Raw genomic sequence first — 21,022 nt, 5'->3', positions numbered from 1 at the left:
TGTACTGAGTGTCATCAAATTTTTTTCCTGAGGACAGTGAATATGTATTGGAATAAGATATACTATATGTGTGTATTGCTTGATTTCAGATATCTGAAGTGAACATCACAGAACACATAGAGGGGGATGCCACGAAGTTTGCCCTGTGGACGGGTCGGGCGCCGATATCAGAGTACAAGATCGTCCTAAAGGCTCAGACACTTGATGTTAAACAGGTAGCCAATCAGGTTATAAGTACAACCCAGTTTGAGTGAAGCAAGTGTAAATATAATTTACTGTTTCCATGCATATGGCCAGGATTTATGATGCAAAATAGCCGTAGCACAGTTGAAAAATGAAAACTTATGTAGAACGCAATAATATTTGAACCTTTGTGTCAAACATGATTCTAATCAGTTGGCATGACAATACATTTAATTAAATATCCATTGTTAATATGTTTGAAATTGTAAAATCATTGGTATAGGCTTGATACCCTTTGACCCTAAACTTAAACTGCAGCTCAATAATAAGGAAAGTATCAATTGGAACATTTATTAAAGGTCTTCAACCTAAAAAGTCACAAATCATGACCTTTTAAAGGGCAGCAGGCGTGTCAAGATAATAGGGCCTTTTCTGACTGCAGGATATTTTACCATATGATTAACATTAGCCATTATCAAAGTTATTGTTTAGTTTTTAATGTACCGTAGGTGTGGGTGAAGAAACTACGAGAGTTGATCCAGGAGCGTATGATGTACATCCATGAGGCGTTCAGAGACAAACAGCCCGTGGTGTTCAAGGCCCCGCCCAAGATCAGCATGCCCAGGATTCACAGGTATACATGTGTAATGTATAATGTACATCCATGAGGCGTTCACAGACAAACAGCCCGTGGTGTTTAAGGCCCCGCCCAAGATCAGCATGCCCAGGATTCACAGGTATATATGTGTAATGTATAATGTACATCCATGAGGTGTTCAGAGACAAACAGCCCGTGGTGTTCAAGGCCCCGCCCAAGATCAGCATGCCCAGGATTCACAGGTATATATGTGTAATGTATAATGTACATCCATGAGGCGTTCAGAGACAAACAGCCCGTGGTGTTCAAGGCCACGCCCAAGATCAGCATGCCCAGGATTCACAGGTATACATGTGTAATGTATAATGTACATCCATGAGGCGTTCACAGACAAACAGCCCGTGGTGTTTAAGGCCCCGCCCAAGATCAGCATGCCCAGGATTCACAGGTATATATGTGTAATGTATAATGTACATCCATGAGGCGTTCAGAGACAAACAGCCCGTGGTGTTCAAGGCCCCGCCCAAGATCAGCATGCCGAGGATTTACAAGTATATATGTGTAATGTATAATGTACATCCATGAGGCGTTCAGAGACAAACAGCCCGTGGTGTTCAAGGCCACGCCCAAGATCAGCATGCCCAGGATTCACAGGTATACATGTGTAATGTATAATGTACATCCATGAGGCGTTCACAGACAAACAGCCCGTGGTGTTTAAGGCCCCGCCCAAGATCAGCATGCCCAGGATTCACAGGTATATATGTGTAATGTATAATGTACATCCATGAGGTGTTCAGAGACAAACAGCCCGTGGTGTTCAAGGCCCCGCCCAAGATCAGCATGCCGAGGATTCACAGGTATATATGTGTAATGTATAATGTACATCCATGAGGCGTTCAGAGACAAACAGCCCGTGGTGTTCAAGGCCCCGCCCAAGATCAGCATGCCGAGGATTCACAGGTATATATGTGTAATGTATAATGTACATCCACGAGGCGTTCAGAGACAAACAGCCCGTGGTGTTCAAGGCCACGCCCAAGATCAGCATGCCCAGGATTCACAGGTATATATGTGTAATGTATAATGTACATCCATGAGGCGTTCAGAGACAAACAGCCCGTGGTGTTCAAGGCCCCGCCCAAGATCAGCATGCCGAGGATTTACAAGTATATATGTGTAATGTATGATGTACATCCATGAGGCGTTCAGAGACAAACAGCCTGTGGTGTTCAAGGCCACGCCCAAGATCAGCATGCCCAGGATTCACAGGTATATATTTGTAATGTATGATGTACATCCATGAGGCGTTCAGAGACAAACAGCCCGTGGTGTTCAAGGCCCCCCAAGATCAGCATGCCCAGGATTCACAGGTATATATGTGTAATGTATGATGTACATCCATGAGGCGTTCAGTGACAAACAGCCTGTGGTGTTCAAGGCCCCGCCCAAGATCAGCATGCCCAGGATTCACAGGTATGCATGTGTAATGTATAATGTACATGTCAGGCATTTTCAGATTGATTTGTACATGTATTGATACTGTGATCATTATATAAGCTAATCAAAATGATCATGGTCCAGTATTCTACTGCTGTTTTTGCACAGACTGGAATATGATTTATATCAGTATATAATTGTTATTATAATATAGTATATAATCCAAACTTTTATTGGCCATGAGCCTGTCATGTGACAAATCATATAATGTGATATATCCCAGCAAAACATGACATTTTTGTAAAGAAACCATCACACGTATCATGTTGTAAAATAACTCCTGTACGCTATGAAAAAAAGCGTCAAGAAGTAGAATAAATGCCAGTGACGTCTATTTTTAGCATGTAAAAGAGTGTACAATGATGATTATGTCTAAAAGCATATAATTACTTCATCTCAATGAATATCACTTTCTATGGTCAATAAATGCCATCATCAGTCAATAACTGTATACTGTCTCTGCTACAAAGCTAAAACTCTTGTCTCTTCCACAAAGGTAAACCTATAAGGAATGTCCTTGGCATTACATTTTAATATCCCGTCTATTCCTTTCAGAAACATAGAGAGTGATTATTGAAGGTTATCCATGTTATCTGTAATAGGTCTGCAATCAGACTAAACTGATTTGATGTTAAACGGTGAACTGTCTTTTTTCCTAATGTTGAAAGTGACCATGGATAGTTACCTATGGGCTGATGTCACTCCCTGAGTAAAATGACCTTGAAGGTATTTGGTATCATCTATTCAAGCTTAAATTATAACTACATTTTATCTGTGTTTCTGCCAGGGACCTGGAGAGTGACTATGATGAGCTCCCAATGGGCCGCTGTGGCTCCCTGAGCAGTGTGAACTCCACCACCACCACCAACACCACTGATAGCAGCAGCAGCAACAAGGTGAGTTACCGTAGTAACATGACACATGAAAGTAGCTCAACTTACATTTTGCTGAATTATACTTGTGTGAATTTGTGTGCTAAAACAGTCCTCCCAAATCGAGTTTATTTCCTTAGCAACAATGGTCATAACAACTATTTGTAATTGATAATATGTAATCATTGAAGCATGTCCAATTATTTTTATGAACTCTAGCAGCTGACGCCAACGACATCAGTAACAGCAACAGGAAAAGTCTCACCATGGGATGATTGTCAGCATAAATGTGTTACTATGGCAATGTTTAACTTTGATCTTATATTTGTTCATACTTTGCTTGAACATTGAAATATATAGCCACCAATGACATAAGCGCCAGCAGCAGCAACAAGGAATGTCTCCATGGAAACATAGTCACCATGACGATAAAGATTACAATGTCAACATGATATTATAACTATGATAACAGTTTCTGATCATTTTCTTCTATTAGTTTTTTCTCCAACTCCACTTGTAACAGCAACAACAGCAGAACCAGCAACTACAACAGCAGCAGCGTGAGTAACCATAGAAACAATTTTCAACCTTTTTTTTGAAAATATGCCAAAATGAAGTATGGAAAGTTATGGAGTTGATGTCAGTCTGTTTTTCTATTGAGTAATGTGATTTTACATAATATATAATGAGGAACATCTGTTCATCGCTTGTTTTCTTTAAGAGGTTCAAAGGCCTTGTAACAACAAAATCTGTTTTACATTGTTTTCTGGGGATTTTTGACTTGCTGTAGGAGTTCGCAAGTTGTACAAGTATTCCTTGTCGTTCATAGTGAAGTTAAGTGATTATTCAAATAATTTACTCATATAATTTCTAATGGGTTTCACAAGATTTTCAAGTGTTTGCAGCTTGGGTGTTTTTTTAAGGGTGTGATTTATTATCTTCCTGTCATCTTGAATCTGTGTACAGATATTCAGACAGATGACTCAGAGACAGATTGCAGCTCTTTGAAAACTACTGTTTAAACAAAGTACCAGTACCAGGGTAAAACAAAACTAACTGTCAACTGAGGGGAGATCATTACATGGTTACAAACAAACATGAGTCGGAATTGTAGAATTATTCTGTCCCTCTATTAAAGAGTCACAGCTCAGAAATGTATAGAAGCTCAGTGAAAATCCGGGCCCCAACTTTTTAAAAACTTTTTGAGTCATTTATAACAGGATTAAGCTAAGCTCACTATTTTTGTATTCCAATAATTTGCATAATATTTACTCTTTTAAGAGTTTTTCATACTTAAGGAATTGTCTTTATGATATTCACAATAAACCATTTTTTTCATTTATCAAAATTTAATTAAAGTATGTATTTTGGATAATTTTATTAAACCACTTAACCCTATTAAGCTGAAACAGTTTCGATAAATTTGGGCCTGTATCTTATGTGACTAACAAAAAGTCAAACATCTAGAAAAAATATTTTGACATAATTATTTATACTCTGTAATATACATATACTGTAAAAAATACAAATGGACAACATGGATTTATTATGCCAGGTGGTCTGTCATTTAAATGGAAAGATAATGTGCTGAAACTAAACTGTGGTGAAATTAACTGTTTTAGTGACAGTGATTTAAAACCTTGTTAACATTCGGATGTCGGAGTTTCCAATAATATCTTTTACTTTTTACATGGCCGACATGATATTTTATGGAAACTCCTGTGGCTGGCTTTTGGGTGGCAGTTGTTTGTGCTGTAACTTGAAAAGCTTTTGTCCAATCATCTTCAAACTTGGACAATATGTGTATGGGTAGAATATCTCAGGCAATTTTAATAACCAGCCATTACTCCCCAATCACTTAAGAGTTATGGCCCTTGAAATGCTAAAATTACTCTAAATTAAAAAAAATATTTATATATTGTGGCAATTATCCACTCTTGTTTAATTAGGATAAGATAATTGATTGATTTGGGTTTTCAAAACATTTCTTGTTGGATGCTTAAAGTTTGATGTACAAAACCACAGACATAAGACCATATATGGTTTTTATGTGATTTGGTTTTAAAAGGGGTATACTTTCTCTTTCAACTCAGATTAGATCAATTAAGGGCCTTAAAAATACATGTGGTTTGGGTTACCTGACCCAACTTACGAAATAGATGCTGACCCTACAGTTTTTATAGGTGGATAAAAAAAAATATTTAAAAAAAATAAATATCTTCTTTCATAAGCCTTATAAATTATTTTTTTTTAAACCTACCAACCCTACCTTTATTTGAAAAGAATGTAACCCTGACCAAACCCTTTTTTCTGCCCTAGGTATAACTATCAATTAACTAAATACTAAATGTTCTTATTTGTAAGACAATTAAAACATCGCCTTGAAATATGCTTTTACCTCATAGAATTATAAAAGCTGAGATCTATTTTCATTTACTAAGTGTGTTTCATTAATATCTCACTGCTAATAACCGGTAGAAAAGATAGATTGTCCAGTTAATTGGTTGATATGGAAATACATCCGTCAGAACTTAATGGATTTGACCTGTTTGTGAACTATCAGGGATAAAAGACTGTAGGATGCTGATAGAAGACATTATAAGGACAATAAACATATTATCATTCCTGATTATAGGACAATAATGCAGGAAGTTGATGGATTTTATGAGGCAGAGAGCATTAATTTTTGTGTAGAAACATTGGTACTCCCCATATTTCTGTCCTATTTTTATTTCATCAGCATTTAGCTTGGATATATAAAAAGTCATCATACTCAAAGGTGAATGGAATGTTTGAAGTTAAAAGGAGCATATAATATAGTCATTTTGACTAGAAAAAGGTGTTGGACAAGGCTGCCTACTGTCGGCCTCATTGTTTATGATTTGCTTAAAAAAACTAACTATCTTATACTAAACAATGGCATAAACCCTTTAGCACATAGGCAAGTAGCCAGATAACAAGCACATAGGCAAGTAGCCAGATAACAAGCACATAGGCAAGTAGCCAGATAACAAGCACATAGGCAAGTAGCCAGATAACAAACACATAGGCAAGTAGCCAGATAACAAGCACATAGGCAAGTAGCCAGATAACAAGCACATAGGCATGTAGCCAGATAACAAGCACATAGGCAAGTAGCCAGATAACAAGCACATAGGCAAGTAGCCAGATAACAAGCACATAGGCAAGTAGCCAGATAACAAGCACATAGGCAAGTAGCCAGATAACAAGCACATAGGCAAGTAGCCAGATAACAAGCACATAGGCAAGTAGCCAGATAACAAACACATAGGCAAGTAGCCAGATAACAAACACATAGGCAAGTAGCCAGATAACAAGCACATAAGCAAGTAGCCAGATAACAAGCACATAGGCAAGTAGCCAGATAACAAGCACATAGGCAAGTAGCCAGATAACAAGCACATAGGCAAGTAGCCAGATAACAAGCACATAGGCAAGTAGCCAGATAACAAGCACATAGGCAAGTAGCCAGATAACAAGCACATAGGCAAGAAGCCAGATAACAAGCACATAGGCAAGTAGCCAGATAACAAACACATAGGCGAGTAGCCAGATAACAAGCACATAGGCGAGTAGCCAGATAACAAGCACATAGGCAAGTAGCCAGATAACAAGCACATAGGCAAGTAGCCAGATAACAAGCACATAGGCAAGTAGCCAGATAACAAACACATAGGCAAGTAGCCAGATAACAAGCACATAGGCAAGTAGCCAGATAACAAGCACATAGGCAAGTAGCCAGATAACAAGCACATAGGCAAGTAGCCAGATAACAAGCACATAGACAAGTAGCCAGATAACAAGCACATAGACAAGTAGCCAGATAACAAGCACATAGGCATGTAGCCAGATAACAAGCACATAGGCAAGTAGCCAGATAACAAGGACATAGGCAAGTAGCCAGATAACAAGGACATAGGCATGTAGCCAGATAACACCTCCCAGTCAATTGCCAACTTACTGATAAGCAGTCCTTATTTGTAAATGCCCTTTTTAGGCATACTGGAAAAGTGTAAATTTACATACCAGTATGACCTTAATATCAATTTTACTCGCACTAATTGTGGCCAAATCTTTTTATGTAAAAATATTTTTAATAGATAATTAAATTATCTAATGAATGGTGGCAATGATAATATATAAAACTATTTAATTTCACCTGTAAATGCATTTTAAAGATAGACTTGTACCATTGTTTGAAAATTCATAATTTCATTCAGTCAAAAAGTGCCCAAATTCATGTCATGCGAAATATAAGCATTTCATTATGCCTGTTATATATCAATATCAGGTTATTTTAGACTCTTTTAATTAATTGTTAAATGGCTTCATTAAAAAGAATAAAACAAAATACAAGCATTATTGAGTGGTTCTTGGCCTGTGTTTACAAACTGTCTGAAGCCTGGGGTCAGATTCAAGACTCAGAATTGCAAATCATAATTGTTTTTTTCCGTCTAGCATACATGCCATATTTCTGAGAGGCTTCCCAGGGGATTTTGGTCTGAATTCCAGGGGATTTTGATATAACACCAGGGGATTTTTAAGCGACGAAAATTTGCGCAATATCTGCATTTATAATATAAGAATGAATACAGAAATACACTCAAATTACAATAATTTTTGGACTTTGTCATCATGGTCCTTCATGGAATTTCACACTCATAATAATATTGATGCTTTCCACTGTCAACCTTAAGCAAGTTTAGAAAATATTTTTTTTTTTTTTTTTTTTTTTTTTTAAATTCCAGGGGATATGGATCCCCCGGTGGGGGACCAGGGGATGGGGCGAAATTATGGGGGATTTTCCCACCCACATTAAGCATTGATGGTAAACTTTACTAAAATATATTACTATTTTAATGTTTTACTCTTATCTTCATGTACTTTTGTACAATGAAAAGAATAAAGATGATTTATTGTTCCTTTATAAAAAATCTTTTCTGAGTCTAGACTCGGACTTGAGGCGGTTCATAATCATCGGCCCAGGAGATTAATTCAAGCATTATTGGAAGATTATAGACAGATTCTGGAGATTGCGGTGGCTGCGTTACCATCTAAACAGCTTGTTATAGTTGATTTTCACATTTTGTGGGGATGTTTAGCTTGCCTGTCTTTCGAAGAAAAAAGCTTGGTGTTATGGTGGCCATTGGTGGCGTCATTGTTGGAGATCACTTCAAAATATTTTAAAGTTGTCACATGAACATAATAGTACACATGTCCCCAGGTACAATTTAGCAAAGCTTTGCAAGGCTAATAACTCTAGCTTTGATTTTTATTGAGTTATGCCCCTTGGGCTAGGATTAGGGTTAGTAAATTAATAACAGAGGCATTAGGGCCATGTCATCAAGGCACTTATCCTACTATCACTTTATGAATCTCTATATGGGAATAGTTATAATATGTTTTACAAAACTAGTAACTTACTTGGCCAGTTTAGGCAAAACTTTCAATTTAGTTTGTGACAATTGAAATTCTAGATCTTACTATTTTTTGTCATTGATATGATTGCCCCATTGTCTTAATTAGTGATGTCATGGCTATTCATTATTGTGGCATCATTGTTGGAAATAACTTGAAAATCGTTTGATGTTGTCATATGAAACTTAAAGAACACATGTCACCAGGTACAATTTAGCATAGCGTTGTAAGGCTGATAACTCTGGCTTTAGTAATTATTAAGTTATACCCCTTGGGTTAGGGTAAGGCTTAGTATAAAAATAGCAGAGGCAATGGGGCCATCTTATGCCTTATCAACGCATGTAAAAATCATACAACTCTTTTCTAAATCTATTTTTCTGAGTAATTATAATATGTATTACGAAACTAATAACTTTCTTGGCCATTTTAGGCAAATGCAATATATTTTGTATGTAAACTTTTCAATTTGTGACACTTAATATTCAATTGAAATTCTTGATATTTGGACATTTTGTCATATGCTTGTTGATTAGCTTGATTTTGTTGTTGCCATTTGTGGAGTTGGAAATAACTTTGTTTGAGGTTGGCATATGAAACTAATAGTACACATGCCACCAGGTACAATATAGCATAGCATTACAAGGATGATAACTCACTTTAATAATGGTTCAGTTATTCCCCTTGGTGGACTGAGAGAATTATTGAGTTATTCCCCTTGATGGACTGAGATATTTTTTGAGTTATTTCCCCTTGATGGACTGAGATAATTTTTGAGTTATTCCCCCTGATGAACTGAGAGAATTGTTGAGTTATTCCCCTGGATATACTGAGAGAATTGTTGAGTTATTTCTCTTGATGGACTGAGACAATTGTTGAGTTATTTCCCTTGATGGACTGAGATAATTATTGAGTTATTCCCCTTGATGGACTGAGATAAGTTTTGAGTTATTTCCCCTTGATGGACTGAGATAATTTTTGAGTTATTCCCCCTGATGAACTGAGAGAATTGTTGAGTTATTCCCCTGGATATACTGAGAGAATTGTTGAGTTATTTCTCTTGATGGACTGAGACAATTGTTGAGTTATTTCCCTTGATGAACTGAGAGAATTGTTGAGTTATTCCCCTGGATATACTGAGAGAATTGTTGAGTTATTTCTCTTGATGGACTGAGACAATTGTTGAGCTATTTCCCTTGATGGACTAAGAGAATTGTGGAGTTATTTCCCTTGATGGAACGAGAGAAACAGAAAAGCATAGGCATTTATTTTCATTTTTCCTTATGATATCCAAAACAAAATTAAGTTGTGATTTTCAATATATTTTTAGTGTCAATGGTTTTGTTGAAGGGTGTATAAATTTCATAAATGTCAGTATACTTGATACATTTATAATGAGCATAATTTGTCATATATCATTTCACACCATCTCCTAAACGTATGTTTGGTCAAGTGACTGTCACATTACTTTTAAACAATCATTAAACAATCATTACTTTTCAGACTTATTAATACAAATATGTATATAAAAAGGCATGCTAACAAATGCTGGAGATGTATTCTTAACTAACATGATACATGATTTATTGTGCCCATAACTTGATTAGACAAGGGCTTATCACTAATAATAATCACAAGATCAAGCAATTATGGACACGACTGATTGATTATGTATCAGAAGTTCATTGGGTTAATTGAGCCACTAAATATAATAGATAAACACTAATGACAACTATTCATATAACTAGCCATAACACAGCTTGGTCTAAGAAGTATTTGTCCTTGGTAAGCCCGACATCAGGGGTCGTATACATTAAGCATGTTAGTGACAATTTTCAACTTTATGGAAATTTGGAAAGTTCAATTCAAAGAAAACTAGCAATGTTTGTTCACCAAAAATATGAAAATAAGCATGAAAATGATTTCATCAATATATGCGGATGAATGAATTTGATGAACAGTAGTGGGTATTTAAAATACTTGGTGTCAATAAATACGAAATTTTCACTAACTGAAAAATATTCACTAAGTTGCTTTATAAATATGACCCAGTGAGTTAAATTCAGCCCTCAGGCCACAATTTTAAAAAATACTTTGTTCAGCCTTACCCAAAATCCATTCTTAGGGTAGTGGTAGGCAGGTTGGTTGGTAGGATTCTTTTTCTGGTTCTTTTTTGCCTCTAAATTCTGTAATGTTGTTTGTTCCGCCTTACCCAACCCCCTTTCATAGGGGAGCAGTAGGCAGTTTGGTTGGTAGGAATTATTTTGTTCTTTCTTACAGTTAATTCCATAATGAAAAATGAATAAATTGACAACCTCAGTGGCTTTAATGTCATGGGTACTTTTGTTAATGGGTTGGGTGAGATGAAACAAATGATTTATTTATGTTGTCTCATTACAAGTTTTAAAGACCTAAAATGAACCCTATAACCAGAGATATTTGAACAGACGGCTCCTAAAACACTGGGCAAGGATTCAAGTCTCCCCTCCCCTTGCCAGAGGGTTTATTGTTTGCTGGAATTTCTGTCTTGTTGCTGTCTGTTGTTGTTTTTACCTAGAAAATTTCACTGCAACAGTTCAGTGCTTGCCAAGGTAGGGTAGTATTACAATCAAGCAAGGGATTGTAAAATAATTAACGAGGTGTCAGTCACTTACATAAGTAACAAATACTTTTGTAATTCAATAAGACATCCATGGCTATATAATTGAAGTCCACTTAAACACTATAGACAAAAACCTAGACAAAATACTTGCATAAACAATCATAGAGACCATAGACAAACAATCTAAGACAAACTATACCTTAGACAAACAACCTTAGACAAATAAACTTACACAAGCAACCTTAGACAAACAAATTTAGACAAACAACCTTAGACAAACAAACTTAGACAAACAACCTTAGACAAACAAACTTAGACAAACAACCTTAGAAAAACAACTTTATTCAAACACACTTAGATGACAAACCCTTAGACAAACAACCTTAGACAAATAAACTTACACAAGCAACCTTAGACAAACAAACTTAGACAAACAACCTTAGACAAACAAACTTAGATGACAAACCCTTAGACAAACAACCTTAGATGACAAACCCTTTGACAAACAGCCTTAGACAAACAACTTTAGACAAACAAACTTAGACAAATAACCTTAGGCAAACAAACTTAGACATACAACTTTAGATAAACAAACTTAGACAAACAACTTTAAACAAACAAACTTAGACAAACAACCTTAGACAAACAACCTTAGAAAAACAACTTTAGACAAACACACTTAGATGACAAACCCTTAGACAAACAACCTTAGACAAATAAACTTACACAAACAACCTTAGACAAACAAACTTAGACAAACAACCTTAGACAAACAAACTTAGACAAACAACTTTAGACAAACAAACTTAGACAAACAACCTTAGACAAACAAACTTAGACGACAAAACCTTAGACAAACAAACTTAGACAAATAAACTTAGACAAACAACCTTAGACAAACAAACTTAGAAGACAAATTCTTAGACAAACAGCCTTAGACAAATAAACTTAGAGAAACAATCTAAGACAAACAACCTAAGACAAACTATACTTTGGACAAAAAAACTTAGACAAACAACCTTAGACAAACAATCTAAGACAAACTATACCTTGGACTAAAAACTTAGACAAACAACCTTAGACAAACAAACTTAACTGGTGGTTATAATGCCCCATCATTAACTGGAGATTTTAATGCCCAATTATTAATTGTAGGTTATTGGTCCCTATGATTGACTGTAGGTTACAATGCCCAATGATAAACTGGAGTTTATAATACCCCATGATTCACTGGGGGTTTTAAAGCCACACTTTTAAAAAATATGGATGGACATTGGTGTCCTCTTGCACTGCTTTAGTGTTATATTGTTCCATCCAAGAACTAAGTATTAAATGCCATAAACCATACAGCATGACAGTTTTGAGGAAACCTCTTTGAACGGTCTGCCAAGAGGTAATAGCCCTGTGGACAGGTTTATAGGACTGTTGTCTGTGTTGGAATACAAATGTTTGCAAACATTAGGAGGCCGTCAATCAAGCACCAGGATTTCATGTTTTTCCAACATACCAACAGCCATGTCTTATGTTTTGTCATCTTGGTATGCTATTGTATGCTTAACTTATTTATATTACAATAATTGTGAAGCAAGTTATTACCACCTTAGTGCGAGAACTCAATATCTGCTTTATTTCTATTTCTTCTATTTCTATATGCAGTTACTGAGTTATTGTACTAAGGTGACAAATTATTTGTTATTATTAACTTACAAATTTATATAAATTACCCTCGTTGACACACACCATGTTACGCAAGAGTGTGTTCTTGTGTTTGGGGTGTAAACCAGAGTATCTCAAGTAAACCAACCATTCAAGCTTGGTAACCACAAATCAATCTCACATGGGCCCTGACAGGGAACATGACCTGGGATGCCTTGGTGAGAAGTGAATGCACTAACCTCTGCGTTAACCGGACAATGTTTTAATGACTTGTTTCACAACTGTTGTTATAAAAATGATTTGTTGATTCAACCATTAAGACCAAGCTGTTATTGGTGTGATTGAGTGATCTTGGTCAAGCACTAGGACTATGGATATCTGAACATTCCAACAGCCATGTCCACTGTTATGTTTGTCTGTGAATTTACCATTAATGAAGGCAATTAATGTTTCAGCAATTAATGTTTCAGCATTTGTCCAGTTATTTAAAAGGTCTCATTTGTATTGATAGTCTGCAATGAAAGTCTTTATTTGGCTTAGTAATTTGAGGTCTGATCTATTCAAAATTTGTTTTTACTGTTTCACTTACTTTTATGATGTCTTCACTAACTGCGATTGCTATTCTAATTTTATCACTGACTTCTTTCTTTATACAATTGTATAACTAACTGCTTATTCCTTTATAATTGTATCACCATCTGCTTTCCCTTTCATGGTTGTTTCACTAAATGCTTTCTTTAATATCATTCTTTTACTAACTGCTTTCTCTGTTATAACTGATTCACTCACTGCCTTTTCTTTGATAATTGTTTCACTATCTGCTTTCTTTGTTGTAATAGTTGCACCATTGTCTCTTTACACTTTACTATTGTTTTATTTATTGCTTTCTCTATTACAATTGTTTCATCTGATTATGCTCTCTCTACTAAAATTGTTTCATATTCATGCTTTCTCTATTACAATTAATTAATCCAAGGGCATTTTTTATTACAACTGTTTCATCTATATGCTTTCTCTATTACAACTGTCTCATCTAGATGCTAACTCAATTGTTTCATTAACTGCATTCTTTATAACAAATATCTCATCTAGATGCTAACTCAATTGTTTCATTAACTGCATTCTCTATTACAACTGTCTCATCTAGATGCTAACTCAATTGTTTCATTAACTGCATTCTTTATAACAAATATCTCATCTAGATGCTAACTCAATTGTTTCATTAACTGCATTCTTTATAACAAATATCTCATCTAGATGCTAACTCAATTGTTTCATTAACTCCTTTCTCTATTACAACTGTCTCATCTAGATGCTAACTCAATTGTTTCATTAACTGCTTTCTCTATTACAACTGTCTCATCTAGATGCTTTCTCAATTGTTTCATTAACTGCTTTCTCTATTACAACTGTCTCATCTAGATGCTTTCTCAATTGTTTCATTAACTGCTTTCTCTATTACAAATGTCTCATCTAGATGCTAACTCAATTGTTTCATTAACTGCTTTCTCTATTACAAATGTCTCATCTAGATGCTTTCTCAATTGTTTCATTAACTGCTTTCTCTATTACAAATGTCTCATCTAGATGCTAACTCAATTGTTTCATTAACTGCTTTCTCTATTACAACTGTCTCATCTAGATGCTTTCTCAATTGTTTCATTAACTGCTTTCTCTATTACAACTGTCTCATCTAGATGCTTTCTCAATTGTTTCATTAACTGCTTTCTCTATTACAACTGTCTCATCTAGATGCTTTCTCAATTGTTTCATTGACTCCTTTCTCTATTACAACTGTCTCATCTAGATGCTAATTCAATTGTTTCATTAACTGCATTCTCTATTACAACTGTCTCATCTAGATGCTAACTCAATTGTTTCATTAACTGCATTCTTTATAACAAATATCTCATCTAGATGCTAACTCAATTGTTTCATTAACTGCATTCTCTATTACAACTGTCTCATCTAGATGCTAACTCAATTGTTTCATTAACTGCTTTCTCTATTACAACTGTCTCATCGAGATGCTAACTCAATTGTTTCATTAACTGCTTTCTCTATTACAACTGTCTCATCTAGATGCTTTCTCAATTGTTTCATTAACTGCTTTCTCTATTACAACTGTCTCATCTAGATGCTTTCTCAATTGTTTCATTAACTGCTTTCTCTATTACAACTGTCTCATCTAGATGCTTTCTCAATTGTTTCATTAACTGCTTTCTCTATTACAAATGTCTCATCTAGATGCTAACTCAATTGTTTCATTAACTGCTTTCTCTATTACAACTGTCTCATCTAGATGCTTTCTCAATTGTTTCATTAACTGCTTTCTCTATTACAACTGTCTCATCTAGATGCTTTCTCAATTGTTTCATTGACTGCTTTCTCTATTACAACTGTCTCATCTAGATGCTTTCTCAATTGTTTCATTGACTGCTTTCTCTATCACAACTGTCTCATCTAGATGCCTTCCCTTTTTCAATTGGTTCATTAGCTGATTTCTATATTACAATTGTTTCATTAACTGCTTTCTCTATTGCAATTGTTTCATTAACTGATTTCTCTATTGCAATTGTTTCATTAACTGCTTGCTCTATTGCAATTGTTTCATCTAAATGTTTCTTCATTACAATTGATTCTTCAACTGCTTTCTCTTTTAGAATTCTATCATCTAAATTTTCCCTATATAACAATTTAATCATTATACTGTTTTCCCTATTTGAACTGTTTTATCTAAATACTTTCTCTATTTCAATTTTACTAAATTTTGTATTACTAAATTAAATGAATAACTGTCTTCCAAAGCAAATACACTTAACTTTTTGAGTCACAGTTTGTTATAAGGTTTTGTCTTCAAGAAAATCTTAAGAAAGTCCCTAACACATGCATTAAATGTTCACTGCTTCCTATTAACATATAACTGACTTAAAGTAACAATATCCTTCATCAGTAAACAAGGCTAGTTTACATGCATAATTTAACATAAAAGTGCTATGAATAGTGCTTTTTACACTTTGATTATTGAAGTATTATGCTTTTTGAAGAGGACTATAATACTTTATTTTATTTTTATTCATGCTATCAGGTGGTTTATTGAAATAACGCAGACATGATAAACTCATTGTTTTAAACTAAAAGAAAACCATGAGTTTTAACCATGCTGCTGCTGCTGCTGCTGCTTTTGCTGATTATTATGTCCATGTGGATAATGATGATAATGATAATGATGATGATGATGATGGAGATGATGATGATGATGATGATGATGATGATGATGATGATGATGATGATGATGATGATGAGATGAAGATGGAGACCATGATGAAGAAGATGAAGACGATGATTATGATGACAACGACGATGACAATGATAATGGTGAAGTTGACGACGACCATGATGATAATGTTGATGATTGTGATAATGCTATTAAGTTGGTTGTATGCCTTTTTATGGTGTATAGTTTCTAATACTGTCTAGAATCTTGTTTTGAATGTTTGTTTTTTTAACACAACATCATGGAATAAGAAACATCATTTTCAGCAGTATTATATAACCTCAATCTTCTTATCTAAAAATCTACGCCCAACAACTATTGACTGCTTTGACATTACCATTAACGAGTGACAAGCAATTTTCCATTTTCCCTCCAAATTTCTGCGGCCTTATATTCGCCTAGACTTTTCTTATTAACACAGAGTGCCTTGTTTAATCTTGGGGGAATAATGGACGCTGCATTGTGGCTAGTTCTCTATATGGTAAAAGCTGTGAGCAATCGCCTTAATATAATGTTAGTGTGAAACATGATAGCTGGACAGTTTTTTCGTTTTGTCAGGAGTGGACGCTCAATAGTTTGCTTGTAGTGAAAAAATATATTTGTGTCAAGCAAGCATTTTTTGAAAAATTATTTAAGACAGAATGTCATTGCTAAACTAATATAAAGTCTATAAGGCTGGATATACATGTTATAAATATATATTCTGGATTATAAAAAGTGTTGTGGATTTAATCAATTTTCATCCCCTCACATAGTTGGAGTTGAATTTTTGAATTAAGATTTGAGGAATATAATTTAATCAAAATTTAATTTAAATTCCAATGAAGCTTACAAAAGCTGACTTTGTTTCTGTGGCTTGAAGTTTTTTCAAAGGTCATAAATTTTGAGGGCTTAGCACAAGACTGTTCTAACAGCTTCTTTTACTATATTGAGTTGCATTGTCTTGCAACAAGCCTGCATATAAGGAGTTACAGTGTGACCAAACTGTCTCTAGTTTAAAGAAGCATTAAACAGGTATATAAGAAGTATTTATTGCAGGAAAGTATCTTCAGAAAGCTATATTTCTGTGAGGTCCCTGCAGTTTGCACAGGAAATGTAATCAAAATTGCTTGCTGGAATTATTCAGACTAGCAGATGACGGGTGAAAGCGAGAAGGTTCTAAATGAAACGAAATCAGAGAAGCAGATATAATCTTTTAGCTGTATCCCGTCACTGACGAGGGTAGACTTTTCATGTTTTCAAAATACCTGTCATAGATCAATGCAGAGCTAGAAAAAAATATGAATAATTGTTCTCTGATAAGATATTTGCAGCATTCTCTGTAAAATCTCAGGTTTTTGGTGCAAATTCAAAGGCTAGATGACTGAGAGGATGCAGTTATGCAATATTGAAAATCACACCACTTATAAATGCATGTGTTGATTTTTTTATGATTTTCTTGGGGGAAAAATAGATGTGTACCAGTACAAGACTTGAAATGTGTGAATTGGATTATTTATTTCCAAATGATAAAGTATTATAATGCAGTGAATAAAGTCCAAGAGTAATTAAAGAAACTGGAAGGTCCATAACTGTTTGACCGAAAATCTTCTATTTTTAATGCAGTATTGAGTTAACCCTCAGCTCGCCCTTTTTGTCGGTTTTTATAGGATATTTTTTACAATTTCCTTCTTTTAAACTGTTATATGGTTAACTGATTTGTCTTGGTTCTATTGATATTGTAAAATTTTCATCATGACCTGCATTAAGATAGCCTTGGGCCAGCAGAGAGTTGTGTATCCATGATGTATATGTGAAGAGTTGGGTTCAGGAATGACAGTTTCATGTCCATGATGAATATATCAGTGCTTACATTTAATCACTTAGGTAAAGATAGCTTTTGGCCAGGAGTGAAAGTTAAGTGTCTGTTCCTCAATATCTGGTTTTAAACATTTAGGTAACTTATATTAAAGCATAGATGGATGCTTATGTCTCTGACCGCCTCATTTCTCAAGTTTTTGGTAAGGCCAAATTTATAATAAGTCTGGTTCCCGTGACATTCCTGGAAAAAAAAAAGAGATTTTAAATGAAAAACCAATACTTACATGAAGCAAAGACGCATGAATGAATTAATTCTTCTTGCATTCTACTAAAAAGGTATAAAAAATATTTGGCACTGTATTTCAAAAGAAAGAAAAGGAAATTAAGGTCTGCCCATATTTCATATGGAGGGTCAAGTCACCAGAACCAGACATTTTTTTTCAGCCTAAGAATAGCTTGGGGTCAACAGTGAAAGTTTCATATTTGTACTTTGATTGCTCAGTTTAAAGATTTTGATAAGAATGTATTGAAACAAGACCTTGGCGTTAAAGTTCATTGTAAGATCGGAAATTGCTCTATAATTAATGCAGTATTTATTTAACCCTCAGCTGGCTCTTTTATTTTTTGTCATTAAAACTGCACTCTCACAGGTTTACCGTTTTTACATCTTTTGATATTTTTGAAAAATGCATAAAACATCAATTTTTGAACTTAAAAACCAAATCTGCGATCTATTTTTGTCAGCAGTCTTGTATGACTGGTTTACATGCATTTCGCATAAATTGGCTCGTTCCAAGACAAAAATTAAAAAAAGGTGTCAAAACGTTCAATCTGTGAGAGTGCAGTTTTAATGGTTACGGTCAGGAGTGAAAGTTGCATATTTGTACCTTAATTTGATTTATCAGTTAAAAGATTTAGAAAACAATATATAGGAGGTAGACCTTGGACTTAAAGTTCATTGTATTGCCTGGATAAATGTAGACCACCATGGCCACTCAGTGAGTTAAGCAAATGGATTTCCTCTTTAATAAATGGAGGGACATTATCGTATTGGACTTCTAGCAGCTGTGCTATGAGGGAGGCGGCTCTCTCAACAAGTTGCTGAAATCATTGTAACACTACAGCATGGAGCTGAAGACTGATATAGCTGATAACTGGTAGTTAAGACTAGTTGGTCTATAATGTGAAAGTCTCCAGGATTTATTATTACTTGGTCAATGTGTGTGGGCAGTTGTTGTTTTATTTTGTTTCTACTTTCCTGTCAGCAGTATATTTCCGACTCATTAATGTAGTCTCTCATGTGGTTGCCATAGTAATGGTTTAACAGATATATTTAAGGAGGTAGTATGTATTACTGGAATAATCTTGCATAGCTCATCATTTTTATTTTGGAATAACAATCAAGCTTCAATTTTAAGTACTAACAATGGGGCTGCATTTTTAAAAAAAGAAGTCATTTTATGGTGAGATTGTTTAATTTTAAATCTGCTTTACTCAAAGTATTTAAATTAAATATAAAAGTTAAAGTTTTATTTTAGTGTAATATGAGTTTTCTGGAAGTGGGTTCCAAGTGTGAAGCTCGGCTTTATAAGATTTACAACATCCAATAGAGAAATTGTTCTGCACTTCCTGTTAGATATCTTTGTGAGAAATGATAAAAAAAATCCTTTTTGATATCTTTTAGGGAAATGAGGAAACAGCGTTTTTAAGTAGCCTGTTGAATATCTTTAAAATGTTTACATCCAACATCCTTTAACTATGTGACAAAGTGAGAGCCGAAGTGATAAAAGAGTTTTTTAAAATACTGGTTTAAGATGTTTTGTGAAAAAATATTTTAATGAAAATAATATCTTTAATTTTAATGTATCCAACAAAGTGTTCTTTTACAAAGCACTGCTTACATCAATAAGTTAGTCTGGATTAAATGGTCAATAATGTGGATTAATTCTTAGTATATGTGTATGAGTGAAATAATGCTGGAATACTGAGGGTTTGCGTATCCATGGTAACTGCTGTGTATCAGTAGTAACTGCTGCGAATCTGTGGTAACTGCAGTGTGTCTGTGATAACAGTGGTGTGTCTGTGGTAACTGCTGCATATCTGTGGTAACTGGGGTGTGTCCGTGGTAACTGCTGCATATCCGTGGTAACTGCTGTGGTAACTGCGGTGTGTCCGTGGTAGAGGTTGTGTATCCTCGGTAACGATGGCCTTCCAAACGTTCAGTATGATGATGGTGCGCCTTGCTCACTGGCGACGATACAAGGCCAACAAAAAAGAGGTGAGAAAGGTCAAGGTCAAGGTTATTATTATTGTTCGGACATTCAACTTATATAAAAAAAAAATGCATTAACCATGATGTTGATTTTTTATACCCAGTGAACCCATAAGATACTGGTTAAATAATGATTGTTTATTCCAGACAACCCAATGAAGTACTGGTATGGTATGAAAATGACATTCAGATTGTAAACAGTCATTGTCTTTGTTGTTGGTTTTTTAAATATCAACTATTTCCCATTTAACCCTTTAGCACATAGACAAGTGGCCAGATTACACCTCCCAGTCAATAGCCATCTTACTGATAAGCAGTCCTTATCTGCATAGGTACTTTTCTGGATATTTGAAAATGAGAAAATGAATACAGCAGTGTGACCTTAAAATCAATGTTACTCCAAATAATTGTGTCCAAATCTTTTTTATGTGAATTCAATTAAATTAACTAATAAATGGTGTCAATGATGAAATATTAAATTATTTTATTTCAGCTGTAAATGTATTTTCAAGATGGATTTGTAACATTTCTTTGAAATGTCATAATTGCATTAAATCAAAGGGTAATAAAATGCTGGGATCGATCTAATTTTTATTACCCATATCATAAAAAAGACCCATCTGGATTAAAAAGCCGACAATTTATGTTCTTGTGTATTAATACACAGAAATATGTCAGGAATATGCGGTGCCATCCAGCTGAGAGATCTAGTCCAAGGTGTCTGTTTAACTTTATTACCCCCTCATAAAATTGTTTACAAAAAAAGAAAGCCGATAAATGAAAATTTACCCATCATTTTCTCATTTACTAATTGTTTCTTTTGTTT

General features: G+C 34.7%; 1 protein-coding gene across 1 annotated transcript in view; it reads left to right on the top strand.

Annotated features, from left to right (window-relative positions):
- Positions 1-21,022, top strand: part of LOC128240369 (kalirin-like) — a 206,779-nt gene that overhangs the window by 58,021 nt on the left and 127,736 nt on the right. Inside the window, 3 exon segments of the mRNA XM_052956997.1 lie at positions 90-215; positions 693-817; positions 3,069-3,177. Of these exon segments, the coding sequence (XP_052812957.1) occupies positions 90-215; positions 693-817; positions 3,069-3,177 (360 nt within the window).

The sequence above is a fragment of the Mya arenaria genome, chromosome 7 (genome assembly GCF_026914265.1).
Source record: "Mya arenaria isolate MELC-2E11 chromosome 7, ASM2691426v1".
NCBI lineage: Eukaryota > Metazoa > Mollusca > Bivalvia > Myida > Myidae > Mya > Mya arenaria.
This window is presented reverse-complemented; position numbering and strand designations above follow the sequence as displayed.